Source organism: Tetranychus urticae, chromosome 1 (genome assembly GCF_039701765.1).
Source record: "Tetranychus urticae isolate SD_2017Ah chromosome 1, NJAU_TeUrti_SD_1.0, whole genome shotgun sequence".
NCBI classification, from domain to species: Eukaryota; Metazoa; Arthropoda; class Arachnida; order Trombidiformes; family Tetranychidae; genus Tetranychus; species Tetranychus urticae.
Window position 1 is genome coordinate 7560841 of NC_142958.1, and position 23927 is coordinate 7584767.

The following is a 23927-nucleotide window of genomic DNA, read 5'->3' on the forward strand; positions in this document are numbered from 1 at the left end:
CGGAGCTGAGACAGGAACACTTTCTCTATTAAAACGTGGTAATCTAAGGATTGAATTGAAATTCGCTAAAGCCCCTACATCTGCAATTAAATTGATTGTGTTTGCACAATACGATAAATTTATTGCAATAGATAAAAATCGAAATATATTCATTGATTACTAATGTTGTCAACACTGGATTTAATCAATATATTACATCACTATCCTGATTTTGGTGGTGTTGTTTGATTTTTGGTGGTGGTTAAATCTTCTACCGATTCATTTTGAAAAACCAAAATTTTTCATAATTAATCTTGACCCACATTATCAAACAGGAAGTCATTGGGTTGCATTAAAGTTTGACATAAATGGATACGCATACTATTATGATTCATTTGGACGGCCGCCATATGGAAATATTCTTACGTTCATTGAGAGACATGCAAAATATGGTTATTCATTCAATAAAAAGAAAATTCAAGGAAATGATTCAATAGCATGTGGATTATTTTGTTTGAAATTTATTTTATTAGGAAATGATAATAAATTATTTACTAAATGTAATCATATTGTAGAAGAACAGGAAATGTTACAAAAATTAAGATCTGTAATGCCCAAAGGCAAAACTACTAATTTTATCATCTAAATAAAATCTTTTATCATCAAAAGGTGATAGAGCAATTTTGTTTTGTTGGATCAAACTAATTTGATGATTTTTTGAAGCAAGCCTTCGTACTGTAGCAATATTTACATTTTCATTATGAAGGCAATTTAAATAATCTTCAAAAGATATATTATTTTTCAAAGTCGAACGTTGAACACCTTTGGCCACTTTTTTAACTCCCTCATCAGTCTTGAAAGAATATAATTTAGCTTTTATTCCAATAAATTCATGTATTGGTTTACCGCCCATTTCATCTTTTAAATATCCAATTTTACGATGATTAGCAGCTGAGTATAATGGATGTGAGTGGTCGTAATTACTGAAGTCCATAACACTTGAAAGGGCAGATAGATCTTGAGTTAGATTGTCTGTTTTTATCTCGTAGATCAAAGAGTCTGTATCTGTGTAAAGTAGTTCAATATTATTTCCAAAATGATTTTTGAAAATATCATAATGAAGATGGTAAACTTGTAATTTCGCTAGTTCAAGAATCGAGAAACCAACAGCAATAGGTTTATTCAAAAAGACATTTGATTGTTTCACTTGAACTAAGGCTAGACTCTCATTCAGAATAAGAAATCTTTCGCAAAGTTCTTTTCGAATCTGAAAATTAGCTCTATCGGGTGTATCAACTGCTATAACTTTCAAATGGTTTCTCACGTTTTCGATTGTTTTACCATATAATGCGTTGACATTTAGTTTCCAGAAATTACTAGCAGCTGTATTTGTTGCTGCTTGTCTTTGGATAGTGCAAAAATCTACATAGGGTTTGAGCCAAACTTCTTGATGAAAAGCTACTACACGGTGTAGTTTTGTAACTTTTAAACCTTTGCTGACATAAAACTTCAAAGTGCGATAGTGTAAAACCATCTTTTCTTTCTTGTAAAATGTTGTCATGAGCTTCTCACTAGGTTTATATTTGATCCCCTTCTCCTCAAGTCTTGATAGTAGTGAACTTTGGTAAACACTCAAAGCAGCTCTGTCTATAGTTCTTTTTTCAGGTGCCAGTGGAAAGTCATTGTGAAGATCGTGTAACTCTTGTGGATATTCGAGATCAACCTCCACGAAAAAACCATTATCTCCATCATCTGGAGTAGCTAAAATATTGTGATGAGATTTATCTGATGAGATAACAATTGACCACTGAAGTGGTCAGTCTTCAGCAAACCTAATTATCTAAAGATAATTATTGGCCACTCAAGTGGTCAATCTATCCAAAGATAGAGAGATACATTTTCTCAAAACTTTCCATGTAAACATCTTAAAAGATGTTATCTCAAGTTGAAACTGTATTTAAGGAAGAGCAATTGTAAAGATAAGGCATTCTAGTATTCGACCATTAAAGTTAAAACATCAAAACGAACTCGGCTTTATCACATTTGGAGGTTCCACCGAGAGCTGTTTTATACACTTCGCATCGTAATTTTTCTCTTTTTAAATTTCTAAACTAATAATTCCCTTTAAATCTCTATACCTCACTTTCATTTCAATATTGTTTCTCATACCTCTATTAAAATCATGACGGAAAAATACACTCTTCTTAATGAGATCGACGTCAGAAAAACGTTTGGTGAAATGCTCACCAATGCTCAACAGCATCGACTCGTCCGAGTCCAGCCTTTCTCAGGTGAATCGAATTCAGACGTCTCTAAGTTTATTGAGGATTACGAGCTAATGGCTACCGATTACAATTGGAGTGAGGGAGACCGTTTGGCAAAATTACATCTTTACCTACAAGGAAACGCTCGTGATTGGTTTAAAATAAAAACAAAGAAACTGGACACTTGGAAGAACGCAAAGGACCAGCTTGAAAAGTATTTTATGCCAACCGGTCACAAGGAACACTTGATGCAACTGTTAAGAAACCGAAAACAAAAGGTAGGTGAACCCGTGCTTGCATATATCCTTGAAAAGCAAATTTTGTGCCACAAATTGAATCAATCAATGGAAGAAGATGAAATCTTCGATCATCTCTATTCTGGTATGGATGGTGAAATAAGTTCAAGACTCTATCAATACAAACCCAAGGATTTGGAAGATTTCATTGAACAAGCCAAGAGGATAGAGCATGGACTTTCCAAAACAGAAAAGAAGAGCGAAATCTCTCAATTAAGAGAAGAGATGAAGGAACTAATTTCAACGCTGGCTGATGCAATGAAGACCAATCGCCCAAATATATCGGGACAATATCGCCACCCTCAAAGACCAAGTCATCGGACTACTGATAATCGTCCAATATGTTGGAATTGCAACCGATCTGGCCACACTCGAATCAACTGCCCTGACCTCCAGTCAACTGCCCCAGTTCACGCCCCAAGGAACCACCATGAGAATTCGTGGACCAGAGAAGGTTCAGGTAACAATCATCGTGAGAATTTTACATCACCTGGTGTCCCTAATAGGTTCAGAGAGAATACAGCTAATAAAGTAACTGAAAACGATCGAGCTGTCCCTAATCTGTTGATTGTCGCTGGTTCCGTCGAAGGCATACCCGCTCTCTGCCTTATTGACCCTGGTTCGACCGTTTCGATGATAAACGATAGACTAGCTTCACAACTGTCTGACATAAAGCCCTACCATGGTGGATGTGTTCGAGCAGTTAATGGCGAACCTGTGCGGATTAAAGGGAAAATCAACGTTAAGATACAATTACAGGAGCTCAATGGCCCAATAACAATTCCAGCTTTAGTTGCTTCAGACCTGAGTCACGATTGCCTTCTAGGTAATGATTTCAACCAACGAGCAGGTCTCATTATAAACTGTGCCACTATGAGCATAACCTGTAGCCCTGAAAGCTCAGTTAACTCCTTCTTAGCAGAAGAGATGACATCTCTGGCAGAAGTTGAAAGCGATGAGTTAGGTATGATACCATTGGACATTGAAGAGTTCTGCCTCATGGCTTTGGAAGAGCCTCTTCAAATGAACTTAGGAGAAAACCTAACCTCGGACGAAAAGACTCAGGTGAACGATCTCCTTAGCCGATACAAGGAGGCCCTTGCTGATGACCCATCTAAACTCGGTCATTGCACAGCATTCTACCATCGAATCAACATCACAAGCTTCCAACCAGTCAGCGCCGCACCCTATCGCTATTCCTGGCCGATTCGAGAATTCATTAATACAGAAATCAACAAAATGCTCGAACTGGGTGTTGTGAGGCACTCTAAATCGCCGTTCAGCAGTCCGGTTGTCGTAGTAGGCAAGAAGGATGGCACAAAAAGACTTTGTGTTGACTTACGAAAATTAAACGCCATCACCAAAAAGGACGTCTATCCGTTACCCAATATCGACGACCTGTTAGCAACTCTAGTTGGGTCGAAGTTTTTCTGCACATTGGATCTAAATTCAGGATACTGGCAGATCAGTATGCACCCGGATGATATTGAGAAGACTGCCTTCTGTACGCAAGATGGATTTTATGAATTCACTAGGATGCCATTCGGACTGTGTAACGCCCCAGCAACTTTCCAGCGGACGATGGATGTAATCTTGCCCGGTCTAAAATATCGTGCTTGCCTTGTCTACCTGGATGACATAGTGGTTTTTGGCAGTAGCTTTGCAGAAATGTTAATTAGGCTCGAAAAGGTGTTGAGTGCCATAAGATCGGCTGGTTTAACCCTCAAACCAAGTAAGTGTTACTTCGGGATCGAAAAGGTACAATTTTTAGGTCATGTTATCACAAAGGATGGAATAAGCACCGATTCCAGCAAGGTTAGCGCCATCATCAACTTCTCAACACCTCGCAGTGTTACCGAAATCAGAAGTTTTGTAGGCTTAGCTGGCTACTACAGAAAATTTATAAAGGATTTCTCCATCATAGCCAAGCCTTTAACCCAACTGACTAGGAAAAATGCTCAGTTTGTCTGGAATTTGGAATGCGACCAAGCCTTTCACGACCTCAAGCATAAGTTAACCCATGCTCCGATTTTGGCCCACTTCGATCAAAGAAAATCGATAGAACTACACTGTGATGCATCGCGCGAAGGAATCGGAGCTGCATTGATGCAACGTGATGAGAATGGCATTGAATTAGTCTGGGTCATTAGTCGACTACTTACGGATACTGAAAAGAGATACCCAATCACAGAACAAGAAGCTCTATCCATAGTTTGGAGCCTTAAAAAACTCAGAACCTTCTTGTTAGGAATAAACTTCTCGATCTATACCGATCATAAGGCGTTATGTTGGCTCATGCAAAAGAAAGACCTTAGCGATAGGCTAACCCGTTGGGCGCTTGCCGTTCAAGAATATAACTTTAACATCATCTACAAACCTGGAATAAATCACCATGTTCCCGACTACCTATCTCAATACACGTCTATCGTGGAGAATGAACCCGACGAGGAAGAAAAACATTTTGTAAATAATATCGCCACAATATCAGGACAAAATTTGAGAAAGAGACAAAATGGCGATCGAGAGTGCAAATCGATGATTCAAGCAATCCTCAATCCAGAGGAGCATCAAACTACAAGCACGACAAGTTTCACCCTTTACGAGGACATCCTTCACAAGCTGGTAGAAGATGAAACAGGTCCAAAGTTGGTACCATGTATACCTAAAAGTTTAGTCGGGGAGACATTGTATCTATTGCACGATGATCCCATCTCTGGCCACCTCGGTGTAAATAAAACCCTACAGAAAGCGAAAGTGCGATATTACTGGCCGAATATGGTAACCGACATCAAAGAATACGTGAGATCATGCCGTGATTGCCAGGGAAAGAAACAAGAATGCCGACCCAGTCCCGGTTTACTCTGTCCGATAGAAGTAGGAGGTCCTTTCGAACGAATAGGGATGGATCTTTTGGGACCGTTTCCAAAGACCGAATCAGGGAATACGACCATTATTGTAGCCACAGACTACTTAACTAGGTGGGCTGAATGTAGGGCATTGATTAATGGATCGAGTGCCAGCATTGCAAGCTTTGTAGTCGAAAACATCATCTGTCGCTTTGGTGCCCCTAATGTTTTCCTGACAGACCGTGGCAAAGCATTCCAAAGCAGATTCATTGAGGATCTTTATCGACTAGTGGGAGCCACACACGCGCGGACTTCAGCTTACCATCCGGCAACCAATGGACTAACAGAGAGGTTCAACAAGACTTTGGCAACCATGTTGTCAATGTATGTCAACACCAAGCACAATGACTGGGACCGTGCCCTGAATTTTGTCTGTATGGCTTACAACACCACTCAGCAAGCTTCTACCAAATTCTCGCCTTTCTTTCTCTTGCATGGTTTCGAAGCAAAATTACCTACTTCCCTGATCGGAGAACCCGAGACCATGGGAGTTCCCGACGCTTCAGAATATGGCGAGCTCTTGACGACGTTCCTCAACGAGAAAAGAAATTTAGCTCGTCAGAACATTCAATTAGCACAACTTGCGAACAAAAAAGACTACGACCAAAGACATCGCCCGGTCGTCTTCGCTGAAGGAGAGAAAGTCTTAGTTTACACACCACAGAGGAAGAAGGGAAAGGCTGAGAAGCTCCTGCATTTCTTCCGAGGGCCGTTTGTTATCAAAGAAAGACGCGGTATAAACTCATATTTAGTTCATCCCGAAGGTGATTCAACAAAATTAGACTATGTCCACGTTAGCCGGCTCAAGGCATTTATAGAACGCGTACCTCAAATAGCTACAGACGAAGATCACACGGACGAGCTTAGTGAGGATGACACGGTAGTAAATTCACCTACTCCGCTCGAAGTTCCAACCACTGACCCTGAAGTGGGGGAAGCTGCCGAATTGGAACCTAGCTCAAGCGATACCGAAACTTTAGCAATGAGCCCACCGAATCCAATAAACACTGTCCCATCGCCTGTTGAAGATGTTATACCTGAAACGCCACCATCAGAAACTGAAAGCGAGCCAGAACAAGAACAACCGGAACCAAGTAATCCTGTCCCTCCAAGGAGATCTACACGGCAGAGAAGGGCACCTAATCGGTTAAGCTATGCGATCCTAGCACCCTTTATTATGTTCATGATAATTGCGTTAGTTTCAGCTGGCTTTGAAAAAGCTCACCCCGTTCTGTGGCGAAAGTCCACTCAGCCGGTTATTAAAGGATTTCTAGAGGTTGATGCCGAAGTATTATTCGATAAGCCATGTGAAGTCTTCAGCAGTACATTAAATAATACCAACTATCAACTCGGCTACATAGTCCGTTGGTGTGAGCGAAGCTGGCAAGAAGATTTTATGTGGCCACTCACTAAGATGTGTGACACAGATTTCGAGTTGGAAGCCCATCGAACAAGAAGATTTGCAGTTACCACCATTGTTTTGGGAATAACCGCTGTCGTTTCTGTCTTCTCGTTAGGATTAGGAGCAATGAGTGTATCGGAAACGCTTAAGAATAAGGACGAGATAGACCATGTCAAGAACCGTATGGAGAAACAACTGCTACAAACCCAGATAATAAGACATGCAACCCTCACCAATAACGACGCCACCCGAAAGCTCATAGAGAATCTTCAAGATTTATCAAGAGAAGTGAACAAACTGTCCCGTAGAATGGAAGAATATTCACATACCATGCCTTTAGTCTCCCACCTTAACACGCTACTTGTTAACAGAATAAAGATTGCTCGAATACAGATGCAAAAGATCGATGAAGAATGGAAAGACGGTAAAATAAGTCAAACCTTCTTTGAGCTTTTCAACATAACACTGCCATGTGGAGATAATTGTGACATCTCCTCAGCACGTAATTTGAAATGTTTTCTGGATACAAAGAAACAGAGAGTGAACTTAAACTTTTTAGTATCTGAAAAGTCACCAGAACTCATGGTCTTAGAGGCTGACCCATTCGTACTGCATGCTTACGAGCCCAGGGGCGGGGAACATTGCAAACTTCTTTATTCAGGAATCCGATTTGTCTTATATAATAACGTAACAGGATGCCTCTCCCCTCTCCCTGTCCAAAACCTCGAGAAACATCACAACATTCTCCTGTCACCAGAGAATCTCGAGTGTAATAGAAATTCGGCTTATAACACCAGCTCGAATTGGCGACAGTACGAATGTAGACATCAACCTTTCCTGACGGAGAGCCAAGTAACTCAAATAAAACCCTTCGGTGGCTGGAACTTTATCTATTGCTCAGGGTTCAATATCCACCTGTACAATAGAACCTTGGCCTGTCCAGTCTACCCATTCAGGGTCAGCGCCACTGCAACTTTCACCATTGGGAACACTACGTACGACTTCAAACGATCACATGTTATATCCACCCTAAAATTAGATCCTTCAATAACGGAGAAGATAAATTTCCTCCTCACTCCAGACCTCCATCTGTTCGACTTTGACGAGACTATCAAGGAATTAAAAGAAACGAAACGAGAACTAGAATCTATTCCCACCAATCAATTCATGTTAGAATATAACATAAATGTTATTCTTTTATCTGCCCTGATTATAATCACAGGATTAATTGTTCTTTATTGCTTACGTAAGCAAATAGGTCACAGAAACCGTACAAGAGTAACCGCAATTGCGTCAGAAGCATCTGAAGAACAGGAAATGGCTGAAATGGACTCTAACAAACCAAAGAGCAACAAGGTTATCCTGATTCGACATTGAGTTAGACCCAGAAGACTAATCCGATAACTACCAACTTAGAAAAATTTCCATTGTCCCTAAATTGCCCCGATATTTTAACTTAGAAAAATTTCCAATGTCCCTAAATTGTCCCGATATTTTAACTTAGAAAAATTTCTGATGTCCCTAAATTGTCCCGATATTTTAACTTAGAAAAATTTCCAATGTCCCTAAATTGTCCCGATATTTTAACTTAGAAAAATTTCTGATGTCCCTAAATTGTCCCGATATTTTAACTTAGAAAAATTTCTGATGTCCCTAAATTGTCCCGATATTTTAACTTAGAAAAATTTCTGATGTCCCTGAATTGTCCCGATATTTTAACTTAGTTTTTTTTTCACTATTATAATTTTCTTTAATTCAAGATATAATCAATTCCTAAATTCCATTTTTCTTTCCATTACAATTATGAAATCATAAAAAAAAAGAGATACAATTTTAAAAATAAAAAGAAATTCCATTCGACGATCAGTCCTCGGATCTCCTGCGCTGCTTCTTTGGCCTACCAGAATTAGGGTTACCAAACCGACCATCAGGAGGTGGTGTCCAAATTGCCTTCTTACAATTCGATCCTGGAGGACAGTTACTCTTAGTGCAGTCGTGTCCTGGTGCCCCAGAAATGTTACAAATTTTTTTCGTGTCGTAGTTGAGACTTTCGACAGGATAATCCCCTGCGGCACCATCGACACCGATGTTTGGACTCCTCTGCGCGCACCTCCTCTGCATCCCATGACTTTGGTAGTAGATGGTCTTCTGGCTTCAATCCATAAGGAATCTCCTTGTCGGTTTGTACGTGTTCTCCAAGTGTGAGTGTCGGTTTCCATTTTGTGACATACACATGCCGCTTCACACCCTTGTACCAAGTATGGCCATGGCGCCTGAGCACTCTGTTCTTCATGGCTAGATGATTTCGATATGGTCTCACTAATTAAAACACACTTGGAGGAAGCCTTACGTTTGGACATGATGAAAAGAGCACTGACAAAAACACACTTGACAACTTAAATAGAAAGTAATAAATGCAGTTAAACTTTTGCCTATTTTGCTGAAAATGGATCACTATCGAAAGGGACTTCGATTTAAGTAGGCGAGGAAGATGTGATGAGATTTATCTGATGAGATAACAATTGACCACTGAAGTGGTCAGTCTTCAGCAAACCTAATTATCTAAAGATAATTATTGGCCACTCAAGTGGTCAATCTATCCAAAGATAGAGAGATACATTTTCTCAAAACTTTCCATGTAAACATCTTAAAAGATGTTATCTCAAGTTGAAACTGTATTTAAGGAAGAGCAATTGTAAAGATAAGGCATTCTAGTATTCGACCATTAAAGTTAAAACATCAAAACGAACTCGGCTTTATCACAATATCATCTAAAAGTGTAGAAGAAGATTCAGGATCAATCCACCTGAATCCTTTAACAGGTAACCTTTGATGCATAGCAAATCCATAGAGATTATTCACATCTAAATATACAATGTGAGATTGTGGTTTGGTGATATCAAATCCTGGAACATTCGGATTATTAGCAATAACATGACGTTTGCAAACCATAGTAGGTCCTCCTCTAATTTGAGTTTCAATCATTATGTGCATATTGAGATCTGAAAGAAGACCTAGTTTAACACAAGTCGTTTTCAATGCTGCGGCCCAAGTTAAACCAGGAGCTGACCAGTGATGAGATGGATCGATGTTGAAAAATTCAATACTGGTATCTCGAAAATTTTCAAAAACTGCAGCTAACAAGTAGACATCAACTTTCAAGTATATGTCATGAAAATCACCCAAGTCTTTACATTTAAATTGATTCCATATTTCAATTAGGTTATTGTAAACTGCCCTTGATATGGTCGAATCAGTAAGTGAAGAATAAAAGTTTTCGATTGGTGGCAAACTTGTTTCCTTGAACCTCTCATGTGAGTCCATATATTCATAAGGTAGAGCACATTTTTTGAGTAACAGTTTGACATCTGTATTTGGAAAACCCTGCTTCAAGAAATAAGATTTTTTATCATCTGAAAGATGAGAGGATAAAGTATCTAAACTTGCTTGAAGAAAAGCAAGACTATCCATGAACTTGAATCTATCCAATTCGAATCCAATGTATCGTTCGAGGTTCTGAGCAATGATTTGAGGAGGTGATGCAAATATATCTCCTCTCAATGCAGACATGATGATGTGTCCATCAAAGTTTTTGAGGTTATGAAAAACAACAGGAACCTTCTTAGGCACTTTATATTGTAAATTACAACTCTGATGTGCAGCTCCTCGATACCGTCCTGTGAGATGACAATGATCACGAACTGCTGTACCAAATAAAGGTTTACAACAAATATGACAATCTCGAGCAGATCTAAAGTCATTTTCATCATCTCGAGACATTACAAGAGGAAAAGAGTTTCTCTCCAAATATTCATCAAGAAAACCAATTAAATTTTTCAATTCGGTCAGTAATGTAATAGCAGGATTGATCCCTCGATAAAACTTTGAATAAATTACTTCTTTCCTCCAATTGACGACAATTAATCCGAAGCTGCATGGTTCATTTTGTCTCAATTCACCAATATCAATATCTCCTGGAGTTGACAAAGTTTCAAAGTCACCATAAATAGTAAAAGGATGCTTTGGTTCTTTATCAAAATTTCGGCGATAAACATGCAAAAAATCACCAGTTGGCATTCTTACATTTTGAGGTGTCAGCTTTTTACAAAGCTCAAAATGTTCATCAAGCTTATCCTGGGTGTTGAAGTGGTACAAACATAACGAACAGATAAAATGATGATTTTTGCGTACAAAAGATGATAACTTCTTGATCAAACGATAATGATCATCATAAAGGAAGAGATTGATATGTCTATCCATTGGACTTGTGCAAACTTTGAGGGGAATGATCACTTTTTCATCAATGCAATAAGTATAAACATTGATGGAAATATTGTTTTTGTGCTCAAACTTTTTGATGTTACTCAGAGGTACAACACCTCTAACCATACTGAAATCATACAAATCTATATAATCTTGGTATCTCGATGGACGACTTGGATATCTAGTTGGATGAAGACCAGCAAGAACACTATACATAAAACAATCACTTGTAGATTTAACAGATAATAATGATTTTGTCTTTTTCACAAGTTCTGGCGGAAGAGTAGAGTTTGTACATCCTCCTTTAATTGGTCTAAATCTTGCCACTCTTAGTTCAATGACTTCGATTCTAACCATACGCCATCCACTTCCACGTTCCGTAAATTGATCGATCAGAGGCTCTAATTCTTGAATTGAATTATTGACAATATCGGCAATATTATCGCTTTGATAAAGAGGCAGCAATTTGGTCCAAAAATACGATTTAGCAGACAAAGGCTCACTTTCAATATCCTTCTCAAATAAAATCCATAAACAGAATTGAAATTTTATCAGTTTTTTCAGTTCAAGTTCAAACTGGAGCACTCTCACTATTTCACTCAACATTGTGTTCACTAAATTCAACAAATCATGAATTCCCGTGAGGAAACATTTGTAAATAACTAATGTATCATTTAATGCTGAATTCGATTTTTGAAATTTATTTACAGAACCCAAAAGAGAAGTTCCAAGTCTTTGCTTCTTCTTTTTCGATGGAACACTGGTTTTCTTTCTCTTGATTTGAGGTAGTTGCTCATTCATTGAAACCTGTTCATTCATTAGCTCGTTAGATTGGTCATTGACTTGTTGGTTTACATTCCTTTGAATGGATAAGTCTAGTGGCTGGGATTGCTCACTATTTTTTTGAATGGTTAAATCTAGTGGCTGTGATCGAACAATAACTGGTGCTGGAGAGACAGGTCTGTTGACTTCTGGTGTTGGTAAAACAGGTCTGTTGACTTCTTGTGCTGGTAAAACAGGTCTGTTGACTTCTGCTGGTGGTGAAACAGGTCTGCTGACTTCTGGTGTATCAACAAGCTCAATGATTGTAGTTGGTTTCTTTTTCAAAACTCTTCTTACTCTTTCAACACAAACGGAACATGAAGAGTCAAAGGAGCTACTAGATGTAGAAGATTCAGAAAAGCTACTTGATGAAAGAGATGAATTGACAGGGCTTGTTGGATTCGGTCCAAGAGCTTCAGTTGCAATCGCATCAGATCGAAAATTACCACCAAATTTTATCGCAGAAGTTGGAATCCCTCTCACTTGACCTCCAATCTGTTCATTCGCTTCCTCACTAATCTGGTCCCTAGATTCTCGTCGAGGATTTACAGGCAGAAGATTGACTGGCGGAAGATTGACAGCCGGAAGATTGCCAGGTGGAAGATTGACTGTCGGAGGAATTTGGAAAAGATCCCAACTACGACAAATCGGGTAATTACAATTACATGAATGACAAATGTAATCACCCAATAATGAAAATGTGTTACCACAACAAGGACAGATGTAATCCTATTCAAAGAGAAATCAAATAATTAGCAAAAAGAGTACGTCTTTTTCTTCCTTAATTTCTTGTTTAACTTGTGTCTTATCAAAACAGTTAAACCAAACAAGAAATGAATTTAAGAAATAGATAATTCAAATATATCAGCTTACCATTTTTCTTTCGTTATGTCCTTCAACTTAACGATAATGATGATTGGTCAAAATAAGATGAATCTCAATTGCTAGCGAATGAGACAATGATGAACAAAAGGATGGCTGTTAAAAATAAGATGACTTAAACTGGACAAATGATGAACAAAAAGAACACATAACGGAAAACAAAAAATGAATATTGGAGAAATCATAAAAGATTGATTATATATTTACATTTATATTTACATTACTAACCTTTTTAAATTCCAGTTTTCAGAATGATCATGCAATTTTCATGAATACCTGCATCAATCTCGAGATTGAATTACTCTAGTTTGGTTGTAATCAGTTTTTAGATTAAGAATTTCTGATCAAACTTCATTTATTTGAATCAGAGCTTATTATCCTGCAATATCATGTGATTGTGTCATCCAATCATGCTGTCAATGCTACCAATCAATTTGTCTTGCAAAGAGCTTCCTAATGATATGTAGAATGATGTAATTTGGAGACAAAAAAAATTTGGAAAAAGTTGGGTTCATCAAAATTTTGAAGTCAAATAACTCAAAATGTATCAATGCTATCTTAATGCATGTAAATGAATCTGAAGACTCAAACAAAGCTCTATCATTTGCACACTGTTTCATGACGATCCGACAATGTTGCAATTTTTATGCCCTCCGGGCATATTTTTAACATTGAAAGTTTAAATCCTTAATCTTCGCTCTAAAGAGATTCAAATTGGTTGTAAATTAAAGAACATTCATAAATTAACCAGCCAACAAAAAACCATGATTTTCTAACACTGATAAAGGAAAAAAAATCAAGAAACAATTCAATTTCAATGCTTGCGAAAAAATTGACATTTATCCCCTTAAATTTGTCTCTAATCTGCAGAATGTATTGTTTTAACCTTAATCCTAGGGCTAGTTCGCATAATCTCGGGTAGGGTTAAATCCCAATCACAAACTCTTTTCTAATTGGTTAATTTTGAATGATGTCACATTAGCTTGCAACGGTCGAGATTGCAAAACTTAACCTTCATTTCCACTTTACCCATCTTAGTATTAAGGTTCAAATCTTACATTTAACTTATTGTTTCTTGCATCATCTTTTTTTACCATTGTGCCTATTCATTTACCATAATGTCTATCATATATGAACTTTTGGAAGCGAAGCTGATCATTTTAAATAGTGAATTCAATCCTGATGAAAGGACCACTCTATTACGTTTCCTGGATAGAGTTGAGAGAATGGTCCAGGATCTGGATGATGACATTCACGATCTAGATGAAATTCCTGATGCTCCTGCTCCATCACCAGTTTCATCACCATCATCATCTTCATCAAATTTATCATCTTTACCCTCATTGTCATCAATTTCAACCCTGTTGGCTGACCCTGTTATGGCCGTGGTGAGAAGAATCGAGCACAACACCACGGAAATACTCAATCAAGTTTCACTCAACACCACCAACATTTTGAGTAATAGTCGAGACTTGGATGACCTTCATGAGATTACTGAAAGAATTCAAAATCGTCAGCGGGGTCAACATCTCAGAGTCATGGAATTCATTTCAGGAGTGGAAAACCACATCACGGACACTTTGGACCTGGAACTCGAGAGAATTCGAAATAGCCAAAACAACCTTGCTAACAGTTTAGTTGATCAAAGCGAAAGGATTCTCAACGCTATGGCTGTGTTCGATAGAGCGAACAATTATTTCATTGATCAACTAAACAGATTAGCAGGGCATCCAAACATTTAATGCATTTCTTTCAGAAACATGATTTTTGCCTATCAAGCCATTTTCATTCATTTTGCTTTCATTTTGTCCAATAAATATGTTTAATTATTCATCAAAAATCATGCTTCATTCATATCTCTTTTGGTTGAAAATCTGGAACCATTTGCTATCATTATAGCGTTCAAGTTAAAGCCTAAAATTTGATTGTTAATAGAAAATTAATTCAAATATAACCGTTAAAATAGACAAGATATTCCAGCTACCTAAGATTGCAAAAGAGTCAAAAGATTTCTCATAAGGTTAACCAAAAACTGCTAAAAAAACTGATAAGATTTGCTTTAGTTGGCGCCAAAAAAGATTAAGCAAAAAAAATTTCACCCCTTTGAGTAATTCTTTGTCATAAGGTTGTAAGTGCCTGGATGGGGAGAGGGAAACCGGAAGGACCGGAGGTGAGAGAAAGTTCTCTTTTTTTTACTACTATCGAAATATCCATTCGATTTGCATATATTTATAATGAGAAATGTTTTTTATAATTCACATGATAACTTTGATGAAAATTGTTAAATTTTGTCAGTAACTCATAAAGTATCTAATTATCCATTCAATTAGCGATAATCGATTATTTCAATTTCAACTACAACTACAATTTCAATATCGATATCTATGGATATTTTTATCAAAATTTAACTTTGGTTTCAATGGGCGAACAAAATATCGATAAATATCGAGCGCTGAAATATTGATAATTATCATCGATAACGATATTATCGCACATCTCTAGTTTGTTGAAAATCAAACTCATGAGTTTTTCAGAAAATATAAATTTTATTTCGCAAAATTGCATCGAGCAAAGAGTAAGGAGGAAGAGAGAGCGATAGATGAACAGAAAAGCCAATTTCATATGTAAAACGATAGATGGCGCAAAAGAAAGAGTCTCTTTCTTTTCTCTTTCTTTTTCTCACATTAGACTTTCTTTTTCTCTTTCTTTTCCCTTTCTTTTCAATTATTGAAAAATTGTATTTAAACAATTAATATTGTAGTTGGAATTGACTTTCAGCCTAATTTTTCATCGTTTTTCATTTTATATTTACTCAAAACGATTTTTTTACTTTAAATTACGTTTCTTAGCCGTCTTATAATTAACTCAGTAATCTAACTTATTCTTATTCAATAAAACCTTTTTATCAATCGACATTATTAACTACTCTTGAAACTTTTAAGCAAGCATTCATTCAAATTAATTGTATAATCATCGACTATTGTTCTTCGAAAATTTTTCCATCTTTCATAGGGAACCCAAAGAACCCAATCCGATCAGCATGCGATGATCGACAGCCCTAAATCAAACAGAATGAAACCACTACAAATGAATTTCATGAGAAAGCATGCAATCGAACCTCAAATATCAAATATTCTAGAACTATTCGAAGATTAGTAGATGAATTTTATTGAATTTCTGTTCTGAATATTGCAAGGGTAGTTAATAATGTCGATTGATAAAAAGATTTCATTGAATAAGAATGAGTCAGATTAGTGAGGTTCTTAGACGTCATTTATTAGACGTTATTAAGACGGCTAAGAAAAGTAATTTAAAGTAAAAAAATCGTTTTGAGTAAATATAAAATGAAAAACAATGAAAAATTAGGCTGAAAGTCAATTCCAACTACAATATTAATTGTTTAAATACAATTTTCAATAGTTGAAAAGAAAGGGAAAAGAAAGAGAAAAAGAAAGGCTAATGAAATAAAAAGAAAGAGAAAAGAAAGAGACTCTTTCTTTTGCGCCATCTATCCCACTCCGAAAGAAATACCCATTTATGTTCATCTATCGCGGGGTGGCCGAGAGGTTTAACCCTTACGAGCCTGCTAGCCAACAGCAAGACTGCTGGGGTTAGCGATCGAATCTCGTCTAAGTCTCGGCGATACGAGCGAACAGAGTAGTGTAGAGCTTACTCAGGGATTAAGCCCCCTGACCTATCCTGACTTCCCTTCCCTTGCCCCCTGGTTAACCCTGGGGGGCGGGCCACCCATGCCTGCTCCGACGAACAAAGTCGGCTTTGAGTACAAAATCTATCGCAGTCTCTTCTACATTACTCTTTGGCATCGAGTCTCCTCTTTGAATACAGCTGACTTTTATTCCATCTAGTGGCACACTATTAAAGCTGCAGAAGATTAAAGCTGCATGTGTGTTCATTTTCCACTACTTATCCATGTTGTTTGTTAGGTGATGTTTTTTCATCGTATATTAGCTTAATTTCAATTAATTTATTTTTTTCTCTTCTTTTTTTATAACTGATAATCAGTTTAATTGTGTTTGTTTAATTTCTGGAATTATGGGAGATACAACTGAAGAAAAACCAGTCAATGAATCTGGAGTAAGTAGATATTGATAGCTTTTTCTTTTTCTTAGGTATGGTTTATGCTAACAGTTTTTCCTTCATCGTCATCATTTAACCATACTCTAAGTACTCTTCATACTTTATTATTGTTTGTATTCTAATGTTTTTCTTTACCATTTTCTTAGGCTTTATTAGATCCTGAGGAAGAAAGAAAGAGGAAACAAAAAGAGAAAGATGCTAAGAAGAAGGCCAAAAAGAAGGAGAAAGCAGCTGATGAAAAAGCAAAAAAAGATGCTCCTGCCACTGGTGCTGCTGCTGTCAAGAAAGGTCCTGGTGCTAAACAATTAGCACTTATTAAAGAACAATTAAAGAAGAAGCAAGAAGAGGAGGAGAGATTGAAAAAAGAGGAAGAAGAAAGGATTCGCAGGGAAGAAGAAGCTGAGAGAGAAAGATTGGAAAAACTTCGAAAAGAAAAAGAGAAAAAAGAAAAAAAGAAACAAAAGGAAAAAGAAAGAAAAGAAAGACTCAAAAAGGAAGGTAAATTACTTACTGATAAACAGAAAAAAGATCGACAGAGAGCATTGATGTCGATTGAGCTTCTGAAGCAACAAGGTGCTATCATTGTTGGTAAAGAACCTGGAGCTAAAGTTGACAAGGATAGAGCCTACAGAAGGAATCGAGCAGCTCAGAAAGCTGCTGCTGGTGGTTCTGGTGATAATGGTCAAACTGAAACATCGAACGGAGAAACTAAAGAGAAAATTGATGAAATTCCCGAAGGAGAAATAGAAATTGAATCTAGTGATGAATCTAGTGATGAAGAGATAGAAAATTGGGAAGATTTAACAGAGGAGTCCAGCGCAGCCGATAAGGAGAAGAAGGAAAAGGAATTGAATAAAGCAAATAATAAATTGTCTAAAGAAACCAAGGAGCCATTGAAACCGGTTGAAAACAAAGTGAATGATATTTCCAATAAATCTGGTACAACTTTAACTTCAAAAGGTGGTGAACCAGATAAAACGATAGAACAACCGCCTTCATTGAGGTCTCCTGTTATTTGTGTTTTGGGACACGTAGATACAGGAAAGACTAAGATTTTGGATTATATACGGAAAACACATGTCCAGGACAATGAAGCTGGTGGTATTACTCAGCAAATTGGTGCTACCTTTGTGCCTCCATCAGCTATTCACGACCAATGTAAAATAGTTAAAGACGTTACTGAGCTTAAACTGCCTGGACTTTTAATTATCGATACTCCAGGTCACGAGTCATTCACAAATCTACGTTCTAGAGGTAGTTCATTGTGTGATATAGCTATCTTGGTTGTTGACATTATGCACGGCTTAGAAGCACAAACAATTGAATCAATTAATCTTTTAAAATCTCGTAAAACACCATTTATCATCGCTCTGAATAAGATTGATCGATTGTATGGTTGGAAAAGCAATCCACGTAAAGATGTTGAAGAACTGATCAAGTCTCAAGCATCTCATACACGAGCTGAATTTGAGCAACGAGCTACAAAAGATGTTATTCTTGCTATGAATGAGAATGAATTGAATGCTGCGTTGTATTACAATAATCCTGATCCAAAAACCTATGTTTCTATGGTCCCTACCTCAGCTCATTCAGGTGATGGAATGGGTAACTTGATAAACTTAATAGTGTTCTATTGCCAGGAGCGATTAAAGAAAAGACTGCAATTTGACCCAGATAAACTTCAAGCAACCGTTCTGGAAGTTAAAGCATTACCGGGCTTAGGAACCACTATTGATGTTGTCCTTGTTAATGGTAAACTTCGGGAAGGAGATAAAATCGTTATGGCAGGGCACGATGGACCTTTTGATACTTCAATTAGATCTATTTTAGTCCCTCAACCATTGAGAGAGTTACGTGTTAAATGTCCTTTCCAAGAATTGAAGCAAGTCTACGGTTCAATGGGAATTAAATTGACTGGACATGATTTAGACAAAACTATAGCTGGTTTAGAATTACATGTCGCCAAAAATGATAAAGAATTAGCTGAATTAAAAGAATTAACATGGAAACGTTTCGGTGAAGCAATGAAGTCAATAAAATGTGTCGATAAAGGTGTTTACGTTCAAGCATCCACCTTAGGATCCTTAGAAGCTCTTTTACAATTTTTAAAAGATTCTAAAATTCCTTACTCTGGTGTTAGAATCGGTCCTGTTGTCAAAAAAGATGTTATGAAAGCTTCCGTTATGCTGGAAATTGCTCCAGATTATGCTGTGATCTTAGCCTTTGATGTTAAAGTGGAAAGAGATGCTCAAGAGTTGGCAGATCAATTGGGGGTGAGAATATTTACTGCAGAAATTATTTACCATCTGTTTGATAAATTCACTGCCTACCGAGATGATTTGAAAAAGAAGAGAAAAGAACAGTACAAAAACGTTGCTGTTTTCCCCTGTAAACTGAGAATTCTTCCCCAATTCATTTTCAATGCTCGTGACCCAATCGTATTAGGAGTTTCTGTCGAAGATGGATTATTAGTCCCAGGAGTTACATTAGCAGTACCCAGCAAAGGTAATGACAGACTTTATTTAATTTATTCAAGTCTTTATTTAAATTTTGTTTAAAATTCATTTTAACAATTTTCTTTCTTTTTACTTGATTCAGAGAATCTTGAAATAGGTCAGGTAACAAGTATTGAGCTAAACCATAAAAATGTTGATAACGCTCGCAGAGGAGCAGAAGTTTGTATAAAAATTGAACACGTCGGAGGTGATGCACCTAAACTTTATGGACGCCACTTTGATTATAACGATATGCTGGTGTCTAGAATAACTCGAGAATCGATAGACGTTGTTAAAGAGTACTTCAGAGATGAGCTACAAAAAAGTGACTGGCAATTAATGATCGAATTGAAAAAGACTTTCGAAATCATTTAAATGCATATATAGTTTGACCTCGTTTCGAAAATTGTGTGACAAATCAAATTGCCAAATTCCATTGTTTGGTCAGTCTGGGATAAATTCATCGCTAAAAAATCCAACATCTGTTTCTTTATTGTCAATTCTTCTGCTCTCTTCCAGCTCAATCATTGTTTTCGCATAAGTATTCAACACCGAAATTGGTTTAGAATCGAGCTGTGATTATCGACTACTGTTAATGAGCATTACAATTATCTTTCTCTCCTTTAATTGTCTCTTTCTCTCTCCCTCTCTTTTATATCAACGCTCCTTGTCAAACGGGAGAGCAAAATATTTTTGACTAAATGAGTAAATACATGTTTCATCAGAGACCCTTTATTGTATTATTTTAAATGATTTCACTGCGTATTCCATCAGCGGAATTGAAGTAAATTCAAAATTTATGTATTGTGACGCTAGAGTGAACTTAATAGTTATGCGCTTATCAATTTTCGCAATTGATAAACAGTACTTTCAAACTCTGCATCAAGAGAAACTAAATTGTATAAGAGTAATTCAAAATTCATTTTCGAAATTAAATTTTTTTATCATGTCTACACTTCGGTTTAACTTTATTTCTTGATGTGTTATCAAATGTATTCCGTTGACTAAAGATCCTGGATTAAGTCGGTATTAGAATTGGTTAACGTCCTATCTTTGTAAGCATGAGATTAATGCAAACCTTGAAATCGATCTCACATTTATTAATAATAGACAATAAGATTAAAAATGACATTAATACCAATAAAATCAAGTAAATGTGAATAAACAAACACAATCAATAAATCCTTTCCTGGTGACAACGATTTAAAATTAGTTTATGAATTTCGTACCAGTAAGTAAATCATAACCAAACATTAATGATTAAATTAGAAACTAATATTTTTTGTTTGCCGGATTATTTAATCAAATTACAGCTGAATGTCAATAATAAATGAAAGCAATCCAACAGAAGAAGCTAGAGAATGATCGAATCTGAGTCAACTCGAAATCACAAACCTTTTTGTTTATGTCTTGGTTAGTTAATCTTCTGTAATCTCGCTTTAATCATAATCTTTACAATCAATAAGATTTTATTCGATCAATTTCGCTTAGTAGTGATCAAATATTTCTCGTATTACCAATGATCGGATTTTCATTAACAATCCAATTTACTTGTGATTATCTGTCTTTGTTGACTTGATGTAAGTGAATTTACTGAATCACCCGAAATGAAAGCCAATGCAAATGGTTCACCGCATCAAAACCGGATAAGTGTGATTGGTTCACCGAGCATCGATGACAGCATCAGTCAGAGTCCAGAGGAAGCTCCAACAATCGCAAAAAAATGTATATCTTTTATCACGGAATGGATAATTCGTGCTGCTCTTTGTGTTCTATGCTGGTCTTTATTATGGTCAATTTGTGGTCCAATTGCTTTGCCACCTCAAAGTCCATTATTTTCACTGTTAATCATTTGGATAACTGCTTATGCTTTGGGCCAATGTTGTCTTCCGTTCAGTTTACCACCACTTCTGGGAATGATGATTGCAGGAATAGTCCTTTCCAATATTCCAGGCAACGTTATTGTTCTCGACTCAAAGATTTCAAGCTCATTGCGATCGATTGCATTAACAATTATACTTTTACGAGCTGGACTTGGTCTTGATCCAAAAATGATTAAATCTTTATCAGGTGTTTGTTTCCGATTAGCTTTCATTCCTTGTCTAGTTGAAGCAGTTGCCATTGCCATAACTACTCATTTAATAATTGGATTTCCATTTCAATGGGGACTTTTACTTGGTTTTGTGGTTGGTGCTGTTTCACCTGCAGTTGTAGTCCCAGCCATGATTGATCTTCAACAACAGGGATACGGAATTGAACAAGGAATTCCTTCTCTTGTCATAGCAAGTTCATCAGTAGATGATGTTTTAGCAATTACTGGATTCGACGTTGTACTTTCATTTGCCTTTGTTCGTCCTGATTCAAGTTTAGTTTGGAATCTTGTTAAAGGTCCTGGAGAAGCGGTTATAGGTCTAATCATGGGTACATTGACTGGTATCTTTCTGTGGTACTTTCCCAGATGTTCATGGAAAGATTTGGATTCCGAAGAGACATTTGATCAATTCACAGCTAATTGCCAAAGATTTGCTCTGACTCTAACCATTGGTTTAGCGTCAGTGTTTATAACTAATTACCTAGACATCGGAGGAATCGGACCTCTGGCTGCTTTGGTTGTGACTTTTGTAGCAGCTATTCGTTGGCGTCCTCTTAATATTGACTCTCAAATCGAAGATGGTCTCAAAATTGCTTGGTTAATCTTCGAACCATTTTTATTTTCTCTAATAGGAGCAGAGATTAAATTTTCGCAACTTAAATTGGATTACCTTTTCCCTGTCACTCTTTGTTTGATCATATCACTGGGTTTTCGATGTTTAGCGTCATTTTTAGTGTTATTTGGTAGTGAATTGAATTTAAGAGAAAAATTTTTCATTGCAATCTCTTGGCTTCCAAAGGCAACTGTTCAAGCAGCTATTGGTCCTGTTGCTTTAGATTTAGCTCGGTCTAGAGGTGATCAACAGGCCATCGAAAATGGTATTTTGGTATTAACAGTGGCCATACTTTCAATCCTTTTAACGGCACCTATTGGAGCTGTTTTAATCAAACTATCTGCGCCTAAATTACTCAGAAAACCGGCTACCAAAAATACATTCGAGATGCAAGTTTCTTGAAATAATTTCCAGAAATATACTCCAACGACATTACATGCATAAAAAGTATTGTTGATATACCTCATAATGGACAATTAACTTTGATAAATGGTAATTCGTCTAAAACACTGCAAGAAATGATTTGAGTTGAATTTGTTAAACTTTCATCATTTTCATAAATAAATTATATTTTATAAGAGTCTAGTTTAACAAAAGAAAAGACATAACGATGTAACTCCAAAGAGAGAATAGGATTGAAGCACAATAAATAATTATATTCTATCGACTTATTTAAGAATTTTGTTTCGTTTCTTTGGCATCTTTTACTGCTACCATAGCATAATTATTAGCGGTACATTTTGACCAAGACCATCTTGAAGACAACGGGTTGTACATCATTCCTTGGATTGATCTAACTGTGAAACTATCTGAAAGAAATGGTAAAAATAAAATGTTAAATAAAGCACGAAAAACAATCAATACAAATCCATGAGATCGCAAAACAAAACTAAATTTAAAAAAGTGACCTCACATAAGCTATCAAATTAGTACTTACTGTGTTCGACAAGTTTCTGTAAGCTTGTCGGTGAGATGAAAAGTTCATATTGATGAGTTCCTTGAGGTATTAAACCAAGTACCTTTTCAGCGATTAAAATGTCAATAATGTATGCGGCAAGAGTCTGGTTAATTGTAGTAACGATTAAATTTCCTCCTGGCTTGATGAGTTTTTCACAACATTTAATAAATAAATCGAGATCTTGTACATGTTCCAATACTTCGGATGCAACGACAGCATCAAATTGATTGTGATGGCTTTCATTGACAACAAAATCTTCAATAGAAGTCATTTTATAGTTTAAATTTTCACTTAAAGAAGATGAAAACCAATCACGGTGTTCTTCCGCAGCTTGAATACTACTCTGACTAGGATCAATTCCTGTAACCGAGGCACCAAGCCGAGCAAGAGGCTCACAAAGTAAACCCCCGCCACAACCAACATCAATACAAGAATAACCATTAAGCGGCTTCGAAGTAGTCAATTTACGACCTCCAGTCAAAGTGTCACGAATTAAAGGTACACGCAGTTGATTAAGAGCTCGCAAGGGTTTCATACTAATACCAGACCACCAATCGAAACCAGCATTATTATAGAAAGACACTTCATCGGGCAATACAGTGGACAAATTGCGAACACCAACAGTCAAACTTTTATTGGTCTGATGTGAACTCAACAGCCGAGGCAACAAATTTGACCTAACAGCAAAGCGCATTAAAATGACCATAGCTGGTAGTGAACAAGTAAATAAAATTACAGTTGAAAGTTGAAAAAAAAGACAACAAAATGACAACAATTAAACACTGAAAAAGATGAAATAATCAAAATTATTTTTAAAGAAAGAGAAAGTCAATGAAAATCATCAGCTGTATCAAATC

At 36.7% G+C, this 23927-nt stretch overlaps 4 protein-coding genes across 4 annotated transcripts; 2 read left to right on the forward strand and 2 right to left on the reverse strand.

The window, feature by feature from the left end:
• Positions 1–577: 577 nt before the first annotated feature.
• On the reverse strand, positions 578–1903 carry LOC149094472 (uncharacterized). The gene is made up of 2 exons (XM_089266398.1): positions 1876–1903; positions 578–1764 (listed from the first exon to the last, which is right to left on the reverse strand). The coding sequence occupies exons 1-2, from the start codon at positions 1901–1903 to the stop codon at positions 578–580; spliced, it is 1215 nt and encodes a 404-aa protein (XP_089122524.1).
• A 14843-nt stretch (positions 1904–16746) lies between these two features.
• Positions 16747–20360, forward strand: eIF5B (eukaryotic translation initiation factor 5B). The gene is made up of 3 exons (XM_015935025.3): positions 16747–16909; positions 17059–19417; positions 19511–20360. The coding sequence occupies exons 1-3, from the start codon at positions 16868–16870 to the stop codon at positions 19780–19782; spliced, it is 2673 nt and encodes an 890-aa protein (XP_015790511.1). The 5' UTR covers positions 16747–16867; the 3' UTR covers positions 19783–20360.
• Positions 20361–21014: 654 nt separating this feature from the next.
• Positions 21015–22783, forward strand: LOC107367377 (sodium/hydrogen exchanger 9B2-like). Its single transcript, XM_015935076.3, has one exon. It carries the CDS (start codon positions 21015–21017, stop codon positions 22512–22514), a length of 1500 nt encoding a protein of 499 aa, XP_015790562.2. The 3' UTR covers positions 22515–22783.
• On the reverse strand, positions 22664–23887 carry Coq3 (ubiquinone biosynthesis protein COQ3, mitochondrial). The gene is made up of 2 exons (XM_089270037.1): positions 23046–23887; positions 22664–22917 (listed from the first exon to the last, which is right to left on the reverse strand). Exons 1-2 carry the CDS (start codon positions 23774–23776, stop codon positions 22785–22787), a joined length of 864 nt encoding a protein of 287 aa, XP_089126163.1. The 5' UTR covers positions 23777–23887; the 3' UTR covers positions 22664–22784.
• Between the last annotated feature and the right edge of the window lie 40 nt (positions 23888–23927).